Below are 21,828 nucleotides of genomic sequence, written 5' to 3'. Positions count from 1 at the left end.
TCTCTCTTCCTGCAAGTCAATTGGCTTTAGCCTTCTGACCCGATTCAGGAAATCCCATTGCAATTGGAGAACACTGCTGCAGGATTCCTTCCTGGCCACGAAATCTGCCACCATTACAGCAGTCAGGCGCTTCAGGTCAGTTGCTATAACCAGACGTAAAGACCAAGTCATCAGCCAAGACAGCGGTGAGAAGAGCCCAACCTACATAGTAGGTGATACTGAATCCACTGCCAGCATTGCAGAAAGTGGAGAGGATCTTGCCGATCCAGAATGTGCACAAGGTGCACACGAGGGGCTGCTACAAACAAGACCCCGGGACAATCTAAAAAGAAAAGCACCAACCTCCGAGGACAGTCAGCCCAAGATGCTGCCACCGGCCAAGAGAGCTGCTACAGAAAACCTTTCTGATCTACTGAGAGAGGTAACCCCGGAGATGGAGACCCCACAAGTGGAGATGCCCGATATCGGGAAACAGGAGGACATCCTGTCTCCAGAGCAGTTAACCATCCTGCTGAGCAAAGGGGAGGAAGGCTTCCTGGATGATGAGATCGTCATGATGGCCCAGGACCTGCTGCAGAGTCAGTTTGAGGGTTTTGATGGCCTGCAGCCCCCCTGCGCTCTTCTAGTGCCAGGGTACAGTGTACTGAAGAATGCTGTACAAATCCACTATGATGAGGAGAGGGTGCACTGGCTGACCACCTGCTACAAAAATGGCCAAATCTTTGTGGCCGACAGCATCAACTCCGGAAATCTGACTCCGTCCATCTGTGAGCAGATTATCAACCTGTACAGTGAAGTGGTCGAAGAGCCCCTGAAACATCTGACATTTATCAATGTGGATCAGCAGAGGAACAGCTATGACTGTGGCTTATTCGCCATAGCGTTTGCCTACGAGCTTATAGCAGATGGCGGTGAACCCAGAGCAGAGTTCCGGCATCGGTTGATGAGGACTCATCTGATATCCTGCCTGCAGACCGGCAGGATCAGCGCATTTCCCAAAAAGGTCAGGAAGTGACTCCATGCCTATAAACGGCATGTAGAGTCAATGACGGTCCACAAGATCGCCCTGACCTTCAACCGGACACGACCCTGGACCACAGACCAGCCTGCACCAGTAAGTAACCATGGACTTTCCATAATACCCTCAATATAGTGAATGTATAAATATGATGGGGGGGGGGGCGCTGCCATTATTGGAGCCGTTTATCATTAAAGCTTAGCTCCAGCCCCTATAAAGATGTATTAAGAGATTAATTATAGCAGGATTATAAGGGGTTTTCTGTTATTTTGTACACAGAGGTGTGAACCAGAACAAGAATGGCCCCCGCAGCTATAACAAGTGTCGGTGTTTCTGTCATCACCATGGACCAAATATAATCCAGGTAAGAGGAGTGTACTGAGCAGCAGTGACCGGGAGTAAATCGTGTGAACGTCTCGGATATTAAATATTCGGCTGCTCCATGATCAGTTCTGTTCCCTCTTTCTACAGATCACTATAAGCGAGCTGGGGTCCCACTAAGAAGACGGGGTACAGCTGGAGGTGACGGCTATAAGAAGTCAATGATGTGGCGGCCGCCATGTCAGGAGCAGAGGAGCCGCACTTCAGGACGAGGCAGATTCCGGGCTCGGTCTCTGTTCTCATTACTTTCTGCAGTCAGATGTAATCACTGAATAAGTGAATTTTCTGCTGCATCAACCCCGATCTACAACACAAGCTGCCATCATCCAGCACCGCCCAAGGGAAGGGCAGGCCCTCAGACATGGTTCCCTAGAGGTTTCCTCCACCGGGGGTTTTTCCTCTCCTGAGTTCTGACGGACGACTCTCCGTGAGCCCATCATCATCAGGGCCACATGACTATTGCCCCACACGACTGGTGGGAAATTCTACATTTGATATCTTGTATGAAGCCAATAAAGAATTCAATTAATATCTAGCAGCCGTGTATCTGAATTTATTATGTTTCGTCTACTATGTATAGTACAGAATTTGGTGAACTCCAGGGGGAATATACAGGGGTGCAGTATTGCAATAGTGTTATAATACTCGCATTTACAGGTGCTTCTCACACAATTAGAATATCATCAAAAAGTTAATTTATTTCAATTCTTCAATACAAAAAGTGAAACTCATATTATATAGAGTCATTACAGAGTGATCTATTTCAAGCGTTTATTCCTGTTAATGTTGATGATTATGGGTTACATCCAATGAAAACACAAAAATCATTATCTCAGTAAATTAGAATAATTAACAAAAAACACCTGCAAAGGCTTCCGAAGCATTTAAAAAGGCACCTTAGTCTGTTTCAGTAGGCTCCAGAATCATAGGGAAGACTGCTGACTTGACAGATGTCCAGAAGGCAGTCATCTGAGCCTAAACCACATTTAGCGTCCACATGTTTGGCCTTTCTGTAGTGATGACAGCCGGCCTAAATTACAGGTGTGTGTCTCCAGAAGCATGGGCTGGACACAATGTACTGGTCACTACAATGTATTGGGGGCTACAGCGTACTGAGGACTACAACGTACTGGTCACTACAATGCAGATTTGCAATTTTCACTCAGCAACATCCACTGCTGCTTGTATCTGGAAAACTCACTACACTTGCAGATAAATTCCCAAAGGGGTATAATTTCTAAAATGGTGTCACTTCTGAGGGGGTTTCCACTGTTTAGGCACATCAGGGGCTCTCCAAACCCAACATGGCGTCGGCTAATGATCCAGCTAATTTTGCATTTAAAAAGTCAAATGGCACTCCTTTTCTACCGAGCCTTGCCGTGCGCCCAAACAGTAGTTTTCATCCACATATGGGGTATTGGCGTACTCAGGAGAAATTGCACAATACATTTTACAGTGCATTTTCTCCTGTTACCATTGTGAAAATGCAAAATTTGGGGCTAAATGAACATTTTTGTGGGAAAAATTTAACTTTTTATTTTCACGGCTCTACATTATAAGCTTCTGTGAAGCACCTGGGAGCACAAGGTGCACCCCGCACAGCTAACATTCCTTGGGGGATCTAGTTTCCAAAACGGCGTCACTTGTGGAAGGTTTCCACTGTTTACGCACATCGGGGATCTCCAAAAGCGACATGGCGGCAGCTCTCGATTCCAGCCATTTTTGTGTTTGAAAAGTCAAACTGTGCTCCTTCCCTTCCGAGCCCTGCCGTGCGCCCAAACAGTGGTTTTCTTCCACAAATGGGGTAGCGGTGTACTGAGGAGAAATTGCGCAACACAATTTAGGGTCCATTTTCTCCTGTAACCCTTGTGAAAATAAAACAAATTGGGGATAAAGTAAAATTTTTGTGAAAAAAAAAAGTAAAATGTTCATTTTTTCCTTCCACGTTCCATTAATTCCTGTGAAGCACCTGAAGGGTTAATAAACTTCTTGAATGTGGTTTTAAGCACCTTGAGGGGTGCAGTTTTTAGAACTATGTCACTTTTGGGCATTTTCTGTCATATAGGCCCCCCAAAGTCACTTCAAATGTGATGTGTTCCCTAAAAAAAATGGTTTTGTAAATTTTGTTGGAAAAATGAGAAATTGCTGGTCAACTTTTAATCCTTATAACTTCCTAACAAAAATAAAATTATGTTTCCAAAATGATGCAGATGTAAAGTAGACATGTGGGAAATGTTATTAACTATTTTGTGTGACATCTCTCTGATTTAAGGTCATAAGAATTAAAACTTGGAAAATTGCTAAATTTTCACCAAATTTCCGTTTTTTTCACAAATAAATGCAAGTCATATTGAACAACTTTTATCACTATCATGAAGTACAATATGTCAGGAAAAAACAGTCTCAGAATCAGGGGGATCCGTGGAAGCGTTCCAGAGTAATTACCTCAGAGGGACACTGGGCAGAAGTGTAAAAATTGGCCGGGTCATGAAGGTGAAAACAGGTTTGGAGGGTGAAGGCGTTAGCACTTCTCTTTCTGAAAGCATTCTTTACTCTACAGCATTTATTCCAACTAAAACTTTTGCCCTGTGCCGTAGAGAAAAATATCTTTATTTATATACACAAACCTACATATTGAGGCAACTAAAGATGGCACCCCACCACCTTACTACTTTAGATCTAACCTATAATATAAGGGACAATAAAAGGGTTGGTCCATCTCAGATATTTAAAGAGATTTCTAGCTTTGGAAAACTCCTGTTCCCCCTCTGCAATTTTTTTTTGTTGAAGAAACTGTGCTGTACTCATCCTCACTGGGTCCGGTACTGAGTCTCCGCTGCGCCTTTTAGTGTGTCATTATCAGTAGTGCTGCCATCACAGCCAGTAGCGGCACAATACGCTCAGGGCCAAGCACTATTGACGTGACGTCAGAGCTGCAGGCAATAACAGACATCTGGAGCAGCGGCGGAGACTCAGTGCTGGACCTGGGGCTGGCGAGTAAAGCGCTTTTTTTTTTTTTTTTTTTTTTTAACAAACTGCAACCAAAAGAAAAGGGAGTTTCCAAAACTGGAAAACCCCTTTAAGGTATATCCATAGAATATCCCATTGGGAGAACACCTTTTAAAGGGCTTATTAAAAGAACTTCAGCATTGCCTACCAACGCCCTGGAAGTGAGCGGTGCTGCTGACGTTATGACCCGTGTGTTCAGATATTGGGCACATGTCCTATTCTAATGAACTGGACGGGTGCACGATACCTGCCCATCATGCTAGCGTCTCGGTAGGTCTGCGGATCGCAACGTCATCAGCACCGCTAGTATCCGATGTGGAAGTGAACGGCTCTGGACAACCCCTTTAAGTGAAAGAAGAATACAACTTACCTTTGCCTGTGGGAGAGGTTGGGCTTCTTCTGGCTCAAAAAATAGATTCTCTTTAAAAAACTGTCCGTCCTGCAAGAATGGAGACAGCGGATATAATACAGGACAGGAAAGGTGACTGGTATGATGGAAGGCTCACAGGGGGAAAGGTATAAAGCTGGGGTACATGGGGTAGCGCACCATGCAACAGATTGAACTATCCTTTTAAAGGCAAAGATACAGCCTATTTCCAAGATCCTACCGCAATATGTAGTAGCTCTAATAATAGTAATATTCGAAAATACCTCCAATTAGAAAACAGTATAGTTCTTCTGATTCACTATGTCACTTACCCTTTGTGCAGGGCATTGTAGTAGCTTGGGTATCTATGGTCACGACCACTCATAGCGACAGTTGTTAGTGGTCATAATCATGGATACCTAAACTACTACAATGCAGTGCACATGGGGTAAGCGACATAGCTAATCAGAAGAACAATACTACAATTTTAATTGGGAGGTATTTGCTAATATTATTATTACACCTACTACATAGTGGGATAGGATCTTGGAGATGGGAATACCCCTTTTTTTAAGATACAGTTGATGCTTTACAGTCTTCCTAGGTGTATACTTACTAGTTTTTCAATGGTGGGAAAATAAGTTACCAATCTGTGCAACACAAAAAAAGAAAAATAAAAGCATTGAATCGGTGATTTGCATTTGTATAATAATGTGATAGCAGAGAGGTGCGGGCACCTGTAGCAGGCGGAGAAGCTTTCCACCGCCCCGTGCAGAGGGTTTCCCTCCAGCCACAGCTCTCTCAGCTCCAGGTTGTGGATCAGATCCAGCTCTTCAACTCTGCAAAGCGAAAAAAGAACATGTTCCCGTCACCAGCTACCACCAGAAAACACAGAGATTTGTTTGTTTCTCGCCTTCTTCCAAGAGCCACAAACCATTTTATTGTTCCGTCTATATGGCCTGGGGTTTTTTTTTCCCAGGATGAGTATGGGCTTTCTATTCCTCCATTTTTGGGACTTGTAACTTTTTCTGTTGCTGGGGCTGGGTGAGGGTCTTTTTGTATTTTTATTCATACCATTTTGATCGATTGCTTTTTATTCCATTTTTGAGAAGTGCAGCGATCGAAAAATCAATTATTTTGATTTTAATTTTTTTAAAAGGTTTACAATTTGGGTTCTTTATATTTTCATAGGATGGAGTTTTACGGATTCGATTTACCAATTTTTCTGTTTATTTTTTTTTTTTTTATTTCTTTAGTTTTTAATTGGGAAAAGCGAGACAAATGAAAATTATGGGTTTTAGTTTATTTATTCATTTTTAAATAAATTTTTACTTATTTTTGCCCTGGACTCTGCGACTGTTTGATTTCTTGTACTATACTGGGAACACAGATGTACAGAGATGGCAGGACGGGGGTCTTCAGGAGGCCACTGACTGCCACTGTTACCCACCGGTACCCCACGATCGATGGCATATACGGGGTAATCGGAAAAGACGTCACGACGGCAGCAGACCCGATCCCTGCGCAAGGAGGCGACGTACCTCGTTATAGGAGAGGTTCAGACTCTGCAGGTGCCGGGTCAGGTAGAAGAGATGAGCAAAACCAGTCAGCTTGGAGAGACGACGACAACTCAGGTCCAAAGACTGAAGCTACAAAAATATATATAGAGAATTTCACAAACACCCTATGGACAGGGGGGCGCTGGTTCTTACCCCATGTATCATTAGCCCAAGAGTGACAAAAAAGATTGTGGGGGTCCCAGCAGGGTCCCCAAGGATCTCCAGTGGCATAGCCTAGTGTGGATCTGCTCAGATCACAGATGGGGCTGTAATTAATAGTATTTATTATTACCTGGGGGTAACACTCCGAGATGATCTGCAAGACGACCTCTGCGGCTGCAGCGTGGGTCAGCGAAAGCACAATGTTGTCAGAAAGCAAATCTAAGGAAAGCAAATAACATTAGTGAGGAAGGGGCACGGCGCCGGCAGAGGAGAGAAGGCGACGGGGCGCCGGCAGAGGAGAGAAGGCGACGGGGCGCCGGCAGAGGAGAGAAGGCGACGGGGCGCCGGCAGAGGAGAGAAGGCGACGGGGCGCCGGCAGAGGAGAGAAGGCGACGGGGCGCCGGCAGAGGAGAGAAGGCGACGGGGCGCCGGCAGAGGAGAGAAGGCGACGGGGCCGTGAGCAAAAAGCAAAGCAGGATGCCAATATTTATTTGTATAAGTATACAAAATGCCGTCATATAGTGCCCACACATTACCGCTATACAGTACAACATATATAATATAGTGCCGACACATTACCGCTATACAGTACCTACAACACGCATCATATAGCGCCCACACATTATCGCTATACAGTACCTACAACACGCATCATATAGAACCCACATTACCGCTATACAGTACCTACAACACGCATCATATAGCGCCCACACATTACCGCTATACAGTACCTACAACACACATCATAAAGCGCGCCACACATTACCGCTATACAGTACCTACAACACGCATCATATAGATCCCACACATTACCGCTATACAGTACCTACAACACGCATCATATAGTGCCCACGCATTACCACTATACAGTGCCTACAGCACGCATCACACAGTGCCCACGCATTACCGCTATACAGTGCCTACAGCACGCATCACAGTGCCCACGCATTACCGCTATACAGTACCTACAGCACGCATCACAGTGCCCACGCATTACCGCTATACAGTGCCTACAACACGCATCACAGTGCCCACGCATTACCGCTATACAGTGCCTACAGCACGCATCACAGTGACCACGCATTACCGCTATACAGTGCCTACAGCACGCATCACACAGTGCCCACAGCACGCATCAGTGCCCACGCATTACCGCTATACAGTGCCTACAGCATGCATCACACAGTGCCCACGCATTACCGCTATAGTGCCCACACATTACTGCTATACAGTGCCTACAGCACGCATCACAGTGCCCACGCATTACCGCTATACAGTGCCTACAACACGCATCACAGTGCCCACGCATTACCGCTATACAGTGCCTACAGCACGCATCACAGTGCCCACGCATTACCGCTATACAGTGCCTACAGCACGCATCACACAGTGCCCACAGCACGCATCACAGTGCCCACGCATTACCGCTATACAGTGCCTACAGCATGCATCACAGTGCCCACGCATTACCGCTATAGTGCCCACACATTACCGCTATACAGTGCCTACAGCATGCATCACACAGAGCCCACGCATTACCGCTATACAGTGCCTACAGCACGCATCACACAGTGCCCACGCATTACCGCTATACAGTGCCTACAGCACGCATCACACAGTGCCCACACATTACCGCTATACAGTGCCTACAACACACATCATATAGCGTCCACACATTACCGCTATACAGTGCCTACAACACGCATCACACAGTGCCCACACATTACCGCTATACAGTGCCTACAGCACGCATCACAGTGCCCACGCATTACCGCTATACAGTGCCTACAGCACGCATCAGTGCCCACGCATTACCGCTATACAGTGCCTACAGCACGCATCACACAGTGCCCACAGCACGCATCACAGTGCCCACGCATTACCGCTATACAGTGCCTACAGCATGCATCACACAGAGCCCACGCATTACCGTTATACAGTGCCTACAGCACGCATCACACAGTGCCCACGCATTACCGCTATACAGTGCCTACAGCACGCATCACACAGAGCCCACGCATTACCGCTATACAGTGCCTACAACACACATCATATAGCGTCCACATATTTCCGCTATACAGTGCCTACAACACGCATCATATAGCGCCCACACATTACCGCTATACAGTACCTACAACATACCTCATATAGCGCCCACACATTACTGCTATACAGTACCTACAACACACATCATATAGCGCCCACACATTACTGCTATACAGTACCTACAACATGCATCACACAGTGCCCAAGCATTACCGCTATACAGTACCTACAACATACATCATATAGCGACCACACATTACCGCTATACAGTACCTACAACACACATCATATAGCGCCCACACATTACCTCTATACAGTACCTACAACACACATCATATAGCGCCCACACATTACCGCTATACAGTACCTACAACATACATCATATAGTGCGCACACATTACCGCTATACAGTACCTACAACACACATCATATAGTGCCCACACATTACCGCTATACAGTACCTACAACATACATCATATAGCGCCCACACATTACCTCTATACAGTACCTACAACACACATCATATAGCGCCCACACATTACCGCTATACAGTACCTACAACACACATCATATAGCGCCCACACATTACCGCTATACAGTACCTACAACACACATCATATAGCGTCCACACATTACCTCTATACAGTACCTACAACACACATCATATAGCGTCCACACATTACCTCTATACAGTACCTACAACACACATCATATAGCGTCCACACATTACCGCTATACAGTGCCTACAACACACATCATATAGCGCCCACACATTACCGCTATACAGTACCTACAACACACATCATATAGCGCCCACACATTACCGCTATACAGTACCTACAACACACATCATATAGCGCCCACACATTACCGCTATACAGTACCTACAACACACATCATATAGCGCCCACACATTACCGCTATACAGTACCTACAGCACGCATCATATAGCGCCCACACATTACCGCTATACAGTACCTACAACACACATCATATAGCGCCCACACATTACCGCTATACAGTACCTACAACACACATCATATAGCGCCCACACATTACCGCTATACAGTACCTACAACACACATCATATAGCGTCCACACATTACCGCTATACAGTACCTACAACACACATCATATAGCGTCCACACATTACCGCTATACAGTACCTACAACACACATCATATAGCGTCCACACATTACCGCTATACAGTACCTACAACACACATCATATAGCGTCCACACATTACCGCTATACAGTACCTACAACACACATCATATAGCGTCCACACATTACCTCTATACAGTACCTACAACACACATCATATAGCGCCCACACATTACCGCTATACAGTACCTACAACACACATCATATAGTGCCCACACATTACCGCTATACAGTACCTACAACATACATCATATAGTGCCCACACATTACCTACAACACACATCATATAGTGCCCACACATTACCGCTATACAGTACCTACAACATACATCATATAGTGCCCACACATTACCGCTATACAGTACCTACAACACACATCATATAGCGCCCACACATTACCGCTATACAGCGCCTACAACACACATCATATAGTGCCCACACATTACCGCTATACAGTACCTACAACACACATCATATAGCGCCCACACATTACCGCTATACAGTGCCTACAACACACATCATATAGTGCCCACATAACCGCTATACAGTACCTACAACATACATCATACAGCGCCCACACATTACCGCTATACAGTACCTACAACACACATCATATAGTGCCCACATAACCGCTATACAGTACCTACAACACACATCATATAGCGCCCACACATTACCGCTATACAGTACCTACAACATACATCATATAGCGCCCACACATTACCGCTATACAGTACCTACAACACACATCATATAGCGCCCACACATTACCGCTATACAGTACCTACAACACACATCATATAGCGTCCACACATTACCGCTATACAGTGCCTACAACACACATCATATAGCGCCCACATTACCGCTATACAGTACCTACAACATACATCATATAGCGCCCACACATTACCGCTATACAGTGCCTACAACACACATCATATAGCGTCCACACATTACCTCTATACAGTACCTACAACACACATCATATAGCGTCCACACATTACCTCTATACAGTACCTACAACACACATCATATAGCGCCCACACATTACCTCTATACAGTACCTACAACACACATCATATAGCGTCCACACATTACCGCTATACAGTGCCTACAACACACATCATATAGCGCCCACATTACCGCTATACAGTACCTACAACATACATCATATAGCGCCCACACATTACCGCTATACAGTGCCTACAACACACATCATATAGCGTCCACACATTACCTCTATACAGTACCTACAACACACATCATATAGCGTCCACACATTACCTCTATACAGTACCTACAACACACATCATATAGCGTCCACACATTACCGCTATACAGTGCCTACAACACACATCATATAGCGCCCACACATTACCGCTATACAGTACCTACAACACACATCATATAGCGCCCACACATTACCGCTATACAGTACCTACAACACACATCATATAGCGCCCACACATTACCGCTATACAGTACCTACAACACACATCATATAGCGCCCACACATTACCGCTATACAGTACCTACAGCACGCATCATATAGCGCCCACACATTACCGCTATACAGTACCTACAACACACATCATATAGCGCCCACACATTACCGCTATACAGTACCTACAGCACACATCATATAGCGCCCACACATTACCGCTATACAGTACCTACAACACACATCATATAGCGCCCACACATTACCGCTATACAGTACCTACAACACACATCATATAGCGCCCACACATTACCGCTATACAGTACCTACAACACACATCATATAGCGTCCACACATTACCGCTATACAGTACCTACAACACACATCATATAGCGTCCACACATTACCGCTATACAGTACCTACAACACACATCATATAGCGTCCACACATTACCGCTATACAGTACCTACAACACACATCATATAGCGTCCACACATTACCTCTATACAGTACCTACAACACACATCATATAGCGCCCACACATTACCGCTATACAGTACCTACAACACACATCATATAGCGTCCACACATTACCGCTATACAGTACCTACAACACACATCATATAGCGTCCACACATTACCTCTATACAGTACCTACAACACACATCATATAGTGCCCACACATTACCGCTATACAGTACCTACAACATACATCATATAGTGCCCACACATTACCTACAACACACATCATATAGTGCCCACACATTACCGCTATACAGTACCTAAAACATACATCATATAGTGCCCACACATTACCGCTATACAGTACCTACAACACACATCATATAGCGCCCACACATTACCGCTATACAGCGCCTACAACACACATCATATAGTGCCCACACATTACCGCTATACAGTACCTACAACACACATCATATAGCGCCCACACATTACCGCTATACAGTGCCTACAACACACATCATATAGTGCCCACATAACCGCTATACAGTACCTACAACATACATCATATAGCGCCCACACATTACCGCTATACAGTACCTACAACACACATCATATAGCGCCCACACATTACCGCTATACAGTGCCTACAACACACATCATATAGTGCCCACATAACCGCTATACAGTACCTACAACATACATCATATAGCGCCCACACATTACCACTATACAGTACCTACAACACACATCATATAGTGCCCACATAACCGCTATACAGTGCCTACAACACACATCATATAGTGCCCACATAACCGCTATACAGTACCTACAACACACATCATATAGCGCCCACACATTACCGCTATACAGTACCTACAACATACATCATATAGCGCCCACACATTACCGCTATACAGTACCTACAACACACATCATATAGCGTCCACACATTACCTCTATACAGTACCTACAACACACATCATATAGCGTCCACACATTACCTCTATACAGTACCTACAACACACATCATATAGCGCCCACACATTACCGCTATACAGTACCTACAACACACATCATATAGTGCCCACACATTACCGCTATACAGCACCTACAACACACATCATATAGCGCCCACACATTACCGCTATACAGTACCTACAACACACATCATATAGCGCCCACACAAGTTCTCAGTGTGGATTGTCACTGCTAATTTCACTTAATGGTTTGCAAAGAGTGAAATCTGTGGCCAAATCTGCAGTTAAGTTTTGCACAGATTTTGGTGCAGATTTTCTGTCCTATTTACAGCGGCTTTATGACAGTTATTGCTTCAGTTATAAACTGTGGACACAGCTCAGGTGTGAACAGAGGGCAATGTGATGAGAGCTGATGGGCGGTGATGTCATTCCTGTCCTGCAGCCAGATATTATCCGCCTCTGATTGGTAGAATTAGAAGCCCCCCTCATTCCTTTCCTCTGCTGAATGCGGCCCTTGTCCCCCTCATTACCGCGCTCGTCCCCCTCATTACCGCGCTCGTCCCCCCTCATTACCGCGCTCTTCATCCCCGGCCCGTCCCGCTCCTTCGCTTATTGTGCTGATGACTCCCGCGCTCTGGATTTCTGCCAGCACTAATGTTGTATCTTCTCCATCCCCCTCATCAGCAGGTGGAAGACCCCAGCCAGCCCAATGACGAGGGTCTCACAGCCCCCCACACCGCCGTGTGCGCCGGCCACACCGAGATCGTCCAGTTCGGAGTGAAGGTAAACGCAGCAGACAGCGCCGGCTGCTGCCCCGAATATCGGCTCGCATTAAAGGGGTCGGCAGAAAACCCCCCATCCCTTGTTAGAGGCCTGAGAGCACTTATTAAGCACTACCCCGCCCCCCCCGGCCAGATTGCATCAATGGGAGAAAAAGAAAAAAAAATCTTGGCCCAAGAAATAGAAAAGTTGAGCCCCCGAGGGTCTGGGTGATTGAGGACAGACGGTCTAGTTTTTCAGGGGGTTTTCTGTGGCGGTTTCTGTCGTTTTCTCCGCTTGGTGTCGCTGTCAGGACCCCGCTGCACTGCGCCGCCTCCTGCAACAACGTCCAGGTGTGTAAGTTCCTGGTGGAGTCCGGAGCCGCCGTGTGCGCCATGACCTACAGCGACCGCCAGAGGGCGGCAGACAAGTGCGAGGAGATGGAGGAGGCTACAGCCAGTGCTCCCAGCTCCTGTACGCAGTGGCGTACCGCCAATGGCGGCAGACCACGCGACTGCTATGGGGCCCGTGAGCCGGTGGGTTCCCATAGCAGTCCAGGGGTGGACATACCGCCGCCGGTGCAGCAGCGCCGGGTCTCCACCATGCAGCTGCTCCCTGCACGCGGCGGTCAGGGAGCGATCCCTGCAGCTCCGCTGCTGTCAGGAGGAGAATAGCCGCGGAGCTGGAGGGTTCGTCCTCTGCTTCCTCCCTGACCCAGGCGCGCGCAGCTTGATGACGTCATCATGCAGCGCGCGCCTGGGTCAGGAAGAAAGCTGCCGGCAACCAGGAGGATGCTGCAGGCGAGCGAGCTGAGGTAAGTTGTTCTTTTTTTGTTTTGTTTTTTTTTTTTACTGAAATGCTGGGGAGGGGAGGTGGGTGGAGGAATGATGGGGCTGGGGAGAGCAATAATGGGGTTGATGGGGCTGGGGAGAGGAATAATGGGGTTGATGGGGCTGGGGAGAGCAATAATGGGGCTGGGGAGAGGAATAATGGGGTTGATGGGGATGGGAAGAGGAATGATGGGATTGATGGGGCTGGGGATGGCTACGGAGAGGAATGATGGGGCTTTAGGGAGCAATGATGGGGATGGTGGGGCTGGGGAGAGCAATGATGGGATGGTGGGGCTGGGGTGAGCAATAATGGAGTTGATGGGGCTGGGGAGAGGAATAATGGAGTTGATGGAGCTGGGGAGAGGAATGATGGGATGATGGGGCTGGGGAGAGCAATAATGGGGCTGATGGGGCTAGGGAGAGGAATGATGGGGCTGGGAAGAGCAATAATGGGGCTGATGGGGCTGGGAAGAGCAATAATGGGGCTGGGGAGAGGAATGATGCGGCTGGGAAGAGCAATAATGGGGCTGATAGGGCTGGGGAGAGCAATGATGGGGATGGTAGGGAAGGGGAGAGCAATGACGTGTTGCTGGGAGCAAGCAATGATGAGGGTGCTGGGACAAAGCAATGGTGGGGGCCTGGGAGAGAGCAATTATGCGGGGCTGGGAGAGAGCAATGATAGGGGTGCTGGGAGAGCGCAATGATGGGGGTGCTGGGAGAGAGCAATGATGGGGGGGGCTGGGAGAGAGCATTGATGGAGGTGCTGGGACAGAGCAATGATGGGGTGCTGGGACAGAGCAATGATGGGAGTGCTGGGAGAGAGCAATGATGGGGGTGGTGGGACAGAGGAATGATGCGGGTGCTGAGAGAGCGCAATGATGGGAGTGCTGGGAGAGCGAATTGATGGGGGTGCTGGAAGAGCGCAACGATGAGGGTGCTGGGACAGAGCAATGACGGGGGTGCTGGGAGACAGTAATGATGGGGGTGCTGAGAGAGAGCAATGATGGAGGTGGTGGGAGAGAGCAATGATGGGGGTGCTGGGAGACAGTAATGATGGGGGTGCTGAGAGAGAGCAATGATGGAGGTGGTGGGAGAGAGCAATTGCGAGGGTGCTGGGAGAGAGTAATGATGGGGTGCTGGTAGAGAGCAATGATGGGGGTTTCACTTTGCTTGTACTGTAAAGCCTTGTATATTTTCCGTGTGCACATAGCCTTACAGTTAATTGGGGAGAGTCACAGAGACTGAATAATTTATTTTATTGGCCGGTGCAGATTATAGTTAATGGGGGGCACAGTGCTGCTTATCACTTTATATTTTGATTACTAAGTGGCTAATAGTATATTAATGGTGGGGTGTTACATATCTGTATTCGAGGACGCAGAGCGGGGGAGACACATGTATGCCGACAATATCTGACCTTGTTATTTTTAGGGCTGTACTGATCATCGTGGCTGGAAGATGTCGACATGAAGGGGCCCAATTAGAGCTTCTGCTATGGGGCCCAATGATTCCTATGTACGCCCCTGCCTGTACAGTAAGTACAGACAATCCACCTGGCCACATACAAGACATCGTTCACACTTACCTGGCATTTTTTACATTTTCTTAAATGCATATATTTTAATTTTATTAAAAATGGGATTTATTAAATTTTTTGCGTCTGACATCTGCGGAATGAGTTAACTGAGAATTTATCAGTGAGCTTGCAGCTTTTTTTTTTAAGCTGTCATTTTACTGAGCCTACATGAAAGCTGAGCAGAACTTTGTGTCAGTGAGAGGAGCTCACTGACAGGTCCTCAGTTGACTCATTCCACAGCCACTTAAAAGGCCTGTAAAAGCCAAACTGTGAAAAATTTTAATGGAACCAATTTGCAAAAAATATTTGGCTCAAAAATAAATGCATTTAAATACAAAAGAAAGTCCCCAAAGGTGACCATAACATTTAAAGGGGAAATGCCCGCTCAAACCAGATCCCTATGGTTAGAGACTTCCTGGACACAGCCCTGCTCAGAGTGGAAAAACATGGCTGCTCTGGTACAGAAACAGCGCCACATCTGCTCACAGCCGGTATTGCAGGACCCTGAGCTGTAATACCAAATACAACCCATGGGTCAGGGTGGCGCTGTTTTCCGTAACAATTATTTAAATGTTTTTATTCCCTGACGAAGTAAATGGTGAAGAATAAAAACGCAAGGTATATAAGAAAGCGCCTGCAGTTTATTCCGGGCGGGATGCTGAAGCTTCGATCCCCATGGTGCGAGCCTCCATGTGAGGCCGGTGTGGGGACTCGCCTCCTCTCCTGCCTGGAGGGCGCACATTAGCGGCCGCTGTAGGCGGATTAGGATGAACGGCTGGAATGTGCTGGATTATAGGGCCCCGGCTCTCACCGCTCCGGGCTGAGACAATAATCGTCTGCGCGCTGATTCCATCACTCAGAGGCGAACGCCCAGTAACCCTGTACGGCCGGGTCTGCCAGTCACTATAGCGGCAGGATGGGCCCTGAACACTGTCAGGAGTCAGTCATAGCAGGGGTCCTCCAAGTCACACCTGCTACCTACAGGGCACCAGGTCCAAGCCCAGAGTCCGGTAACTGACCTCCTCCCAGCGAGTGAGGCCGCACCCAGCGGAGGCCATACAGGAACAGAAGTGAGGCCATTGTAGAGCAAGTGCCCGGAAATGTGGCATCCAGAGAAGTCACCGCATACAAGCGCCCAGAGCTGAGCCCTCATCTAAGCCCAAAACAGGTTTAAGACGAGGAGGGGTTAATGCAGTAGAAAAACAGCTCAAATAATGATGGCAATACCGCCACTCATACCAGTATCATAGCAGTTATATTCTTACACAGGGGCAGTATCATAGCAGTTATATTCTTATACAGGGGCAGTATCATAGCAGTTATATTCTTATACATAGTAGCAGTATTATAGCAGTTATATTCTTATACTGGAGCAGTATTATAGCAGTTATATTCTTATACATAGTAGCAGTATTATAGTAGTTGTATTCTTATACAGGGGCAGTATTATACCAGTTATATTCTTGTACTTAGTAGCAGTATTATAGTAGTTATATTCTTGTACATAAGAGCTGTATTATAGTAGTTATATTCTTATACAGGGGCAATATCATAGCAGTTATATTCTTGTACATAGGAGCAGTATTATAGTAGTTATATTCTTGTATATAGGGGCAGTATTATAGTAGTTGTATTCTTGTACATACGGAGCAGTATTATAGCAGTTATATTCTTGTACATAGGGGGCAGTATTATAGTAGTTATATTCTTGTACATAGGAACAGTATTATAGTAGTTGTATTCTTGTACATAGAGGGCAGTATTATAGTAGTTGTATTCTTGTACATAGGGAGCAGTATTATCGCAGTTATATTCTTGTACATAGGGAGCAGTATTATAGTCGTTGTATTCTTTTACATATGAATTTTCTTCTGTTGGGCAAATTGTATGAAATTCTGCTAGGTAGTCCTCGGTATTCATGTGCTCTGTATAACCCCATCCCCACCACTGACTGGAGGAAAGCTGCCGATCAGTGGTGTGGGTGAGGTTATACAAAGCTCAGCATTCAGAGAACTACTAGAGCTGCAGCAGATAAAACACTGATTTTATCAAAATAGCAGTAAGCAGCAAAAAGCGTGAGATATCACTGTAATCAGGGTCTCACCCCTTATATCATGCTGCTCTCAGATGGGGCATCTAAAACCGGGTGGCAGATTCCCTTACGATTTAACAGCACTTTCTGATGACTTTTTAGAATAAGGAGTACTATATAAGGAATAATTGCCACTCATTATACACTCCTGAGTGTACATGAATGTATGGGGAGTGTACATTATATGATGGGTCTCCTGCATTTTTTCTCTACATTATAAGCCTCAGCATTTACCTTTTCTGTGCTCTGCTTTTTCTCCCTCCATCTCCCCCTTCCATAGGTTTATAGGGGCATCGCAGACATTTTTGTTGAAATGAACCTGTCGCGTTCCTCCCGGTAGCGTTCGACTTCCAGTCACTGGGGCGGCACTGCTCTGTGTATAGAAAGTGGCGCCTGTAACTGCGACCCCTGTAGTGACTGATGGCAGCTCAGCATTAGGGCCGGCTGTCAATCAGGGCTGGGGGCACGGTGACAGCCGTCACTCTCTATACACAGAGCGGTGACTGAACCAGTGCCGCCCCCATGACTGATACCCAAACGCTACCAGGTACGATAAAGTTCATTTCCTCCTGGCAGAGGGAGTCTAAATGCCGGCACCGGGCAGGTTCAGAATGCTATTAACCTGCAGAGTAACCCCATATCTACAGGTTGATAACGTTTTTTCACGTGACAGGTTCCCTTCCCTTCTCCCACAGATTTAGCCGATATTGAGAGTGAATGATTAGTGCAGGAGACCAAAAAATGTGTTTTAAGTGACAAAAGAAGAAGGTTTATCTGATAATGTATATTACAAAGTGTCTTATCTTTACTTGCACTATTGATTAATGAAATCAGGTTAGGCTGGAGCAGGAGCACAGTGATAGGACAATCAGAGGGAGACACGGGCAGATCGTGCTGCAGCTTATTCTAGTAAGGAGTTTATCTCTACACAACCATATCACTGCCACTGCTTCTGAACATGTGCTGAATGGAAAGCGGGAATCCCTCCCGCCTGTGTGCGATGTGTACGTGAGCAGTCAGTGCAGCATTCTCTACCCACTAGCTGAGAGATAACTGAAGCTTAGCGCTAGAGCCTGCAGAGGGGAGAACTGGTGACAATTGCAGGACACACAGGGGCCAGAATAGAATATACACATAGCAGTAGCCATCTGACATGACTGTTATGCCCTCAATATAACATTCATTGTGTACGCTGTTCATCAGTGTACAAGCTGTGGGGATCTGGCCGAGGCCGGCAGTACGAGGCGCACACACTTATATGGATCTTGCTGTGAAGGGGCGTCAGCGCCCCAGTGAGCACCATGGACCATTTGTTCTGTTAATTGGGAGGACTAATAACGTAATACAGTAAATTACCTGTACATTATCTGATAATGCCCTGTATATTATGTACTTACATTATTATTGCTATTATTACATACAGTTTTTACAGTACAGACTCATTTCTTGTTACATCATTTAGATGAAAAAGCGAGGTCTGGTTCCCACAGATGCCACATATACTGCCCTGTTCAACGCCTGCGCGGAGTCGCCATGGAAAGACTCGGGTCTGCAGCACGCACTGAAGCTGCGGAAAGAATTGATGGACAAGAACATTGCGCTTAATCCCATCACTTACCGGAGCTCGCTGAAGGTCTGCACACTGAGCTCAGGACTGCAAGGGAGCTGTGAGCTATTTAAGGTAAGTCAAGGTCACAGTCCTGGTCACCCACAATGGAGTCCTTATAAGATGCCCGTATCGTAGATTAACCGGGAGGGAACAGCATCATTGTAATCATTCCACGGGGAATCACCAGTGCACCATGTCTGGCCGGGGACTTAGCAGCCATCAGATGGCACCACCAGAGTTCAGTTCTTCTGTGGGGACCAGGGGGTCACTTACTAAATTCGAGAAAGGTGGACAGCTTTGAACTATCTGCTACTGCGACGCCCTCCCTGAGCGGTGGGGTTACTCAGTACCAGACAATATATGGTGGGGGTATGGGAGTGTCGTCGTGGCCGCGACTCGGTCCGTGCCCAGGGCTGTCACATAAAAAGAATGGGCTATTGGATGAGTGGATGTTCGACTACGCCACCTGTGGTTTCTGGTGATGGCCACCAGCGTTGCAGCAGTCCTCTGAGGCTGATGTTCTGACAGCTTGGTTGGTACTACTCCCCACAGGTGGAGTAGGCCTCAGGGCAGTTTGGAGGATCTGGGGAGTTGTGGTGGGTGCAGTGCCGCGCAGGAATGAGCAAACGGAGGCAGTATGTGAAGTCATCCAAGATTTACTCACTTTGATGAAGTAGCAGTTGCAAAGCTTCTCTCTGCTTCTCGTGGCGCGCTGCGGCCACCAGGAAGGGGTTCAGCACTTCCTAGGTAGATCAGGAGCACCTGTCAAGACCTCCCTGGGGTTTTCCTCTCTTTCCTAGATTCTCCCACTGAGTCCTCTCCTGACGGTATGTGATGTGAACGTGGAGTAAGGCCGGGTCCCACTAGATATACACAGGTTGAGAGATACAGGTGGCGACTCCGCTCCGTCCGTATCCCCCTGGGATCCACTAAGCCTCCAGGCTTTTCTAACGATGACGTGAAGTACACTGTCAGATATCAGGGGCCGGTCCCCTCTTGCGGCAGGAGTCCCTCTTGCTAGGCCAGAGTGAAGAATACAGGTGGCGACTCCGCTCCGTCCGTACCCTCCTGGGATCCTTTCGCCTGTGGAGCCTATCTCCTCTGCTCCCCTCCTGTGCCTTCTTGATTGGACTCTGACCGGGGACAGAGCTAGCTATAACTCAACTCTGCCCCAACCCCCCGTCTCGAGGCCTGAGACCCGGAACCGTGACCCCTGAGCCGGCCACAGCTTTGTGCTGACTGACCTTCCCAAGGAACCACGACAAAAGACCAGGTTATAAAGATGGCCACTGTATATATATGATGCTTAAGGTGCTAAAGTAAAGTGCTTCCTCCACCCTCACCCACTACATGGTTCCCCCTATCTTTGGTTCCCCCCATCTCCTCTATCCCGGGCCGGGGAAGCACCCTGGTGCATTTAGGCCCCCTACAGGACAGAAGTGGTGTAGTGTTGAGTGTGAAGTAGGGTCTTGTGTGATGCTCCATCCTTACCTGAGAGAGGAGATACCACACCTCTTTCTGAGGTGCAGTACCCCTGTGGCGACTGAACCCTCAGGGGCGCCACATTCTCCCCTGGTGAAACACAGCATGTCCGCGGGCTGCAATAGAGCAAAAGATTGGTACAGACATTCAAACTTTTTAAATGCTTTTTAAACAAATAACTATCTTCCCTTTATGGGAGGCTCAAATACTTTTAACGTTGCAGGTTATATAGATATAGTATAAACATATAAAACATTAGGAAGACATTATAGATATAGAATACTTGTACAAAAGTGTCAGTTCAGCAGCATGAGGGACCTGCCCAAAACCCTCAACGTAGGCCCTGGGGGGGTGGCTGCAGGGCATGGAGATCCTGAGTTGGACCTCCAGGAGAGCCACTCCAGACAGGTTTTACTTCTGAGGTCAGAGGTAGAAATGGCTTTGTATAAAACCAATAGTGATCACCTAAACAGGTGCAAACCATCCACAATCCAGTCTGTAGACTGCTCATCATCCGCAGGCACAATGTCATCCTAAATAAACCGGGTGCAAACAAAGCATAAAGAGAAAGGATTACCAGCTTCATGAATAGTTCAAAAATTAGGTTACTTTATTGTGAAAAAAGCTCTTTAAAAACAGATTCCATAGTCACATAGTGTAGCCAGGGCAACGCGTTTCGAACGCTAAAGATGCGTTCTTTGTCAAGACTGGCTTGCAAATGGCATACCCATGGTATATAAACCATTGTTCACCAATCACATACAAAATGGAAGTCACATGATGCATATATTAGCATACAGAAATATAAAACCGATTTCCAAAGTATATGCATAGTAAAAACAATCACATGACAAAGAAGAAATCACATATGCATAGAAAAGTTACTCGCT

The 21,828-nt window shown here is 46.8% G+C and overlaps 1 protein-coding gene and 1 long non-coding RNA gene across 2 annotated transcripts in view; one reads left to right on the top strand and one right to left on the bottom strand.

Moving 5' to 3' along the window:
• The window catches only part of LOC141219309 (pentatricopeptide repeat-containing protein 1, mitochondrial-like), a 644,632-nt gene that overhangs the window by 598,586 nt on the left and 24,218 nt on the right, over positions 1-21,828 (top strand). The window contains exon 5 of the mRNA XM_073666078.1: positions 19,310-19,528. Within this exon, the coding sequence (XP_073522179.1) occupies positions 19,310-19,528 (219 nt within the window). The remainder of the gene's footprint in view (positions 1-19,309; positions 19,529-21,828) is intronic.
• On the bottom strand, positions 5,391-6,419 carry LOC141219314 (uncharacterized). Its single transcript, XR_012287861.1, has 3 exons — positions 6,226-6,419; positions 5,513-5,614; positions 5,391-5,425 (listed from the first exon to the last, which is right to left on the bottom strand). It is a non-coding gene; the product is annotated as an uncharacterized lncRNA (long non-coding RNA).

This window comes from Phyllobates terribilis, unplaced genomic scaffold (genome assembly GCF_046119375.1).
Source record: "Phyllobates terribilis strain yellow unplaced genomic scaffold, ASM4611937v1 Scaffold_261__1_contigs__length_2674298, whole genome shotgun sequence".
Lineage (NCBI taxonomy): Eukaryota > Metazoa > Chordata > Amphibia > Anura > Dendrobatidae > Phyllobates > Phyllobates terribilis.
This window is presented reverse-complemented; position numbering and strand designations above follow the sequence as displayed.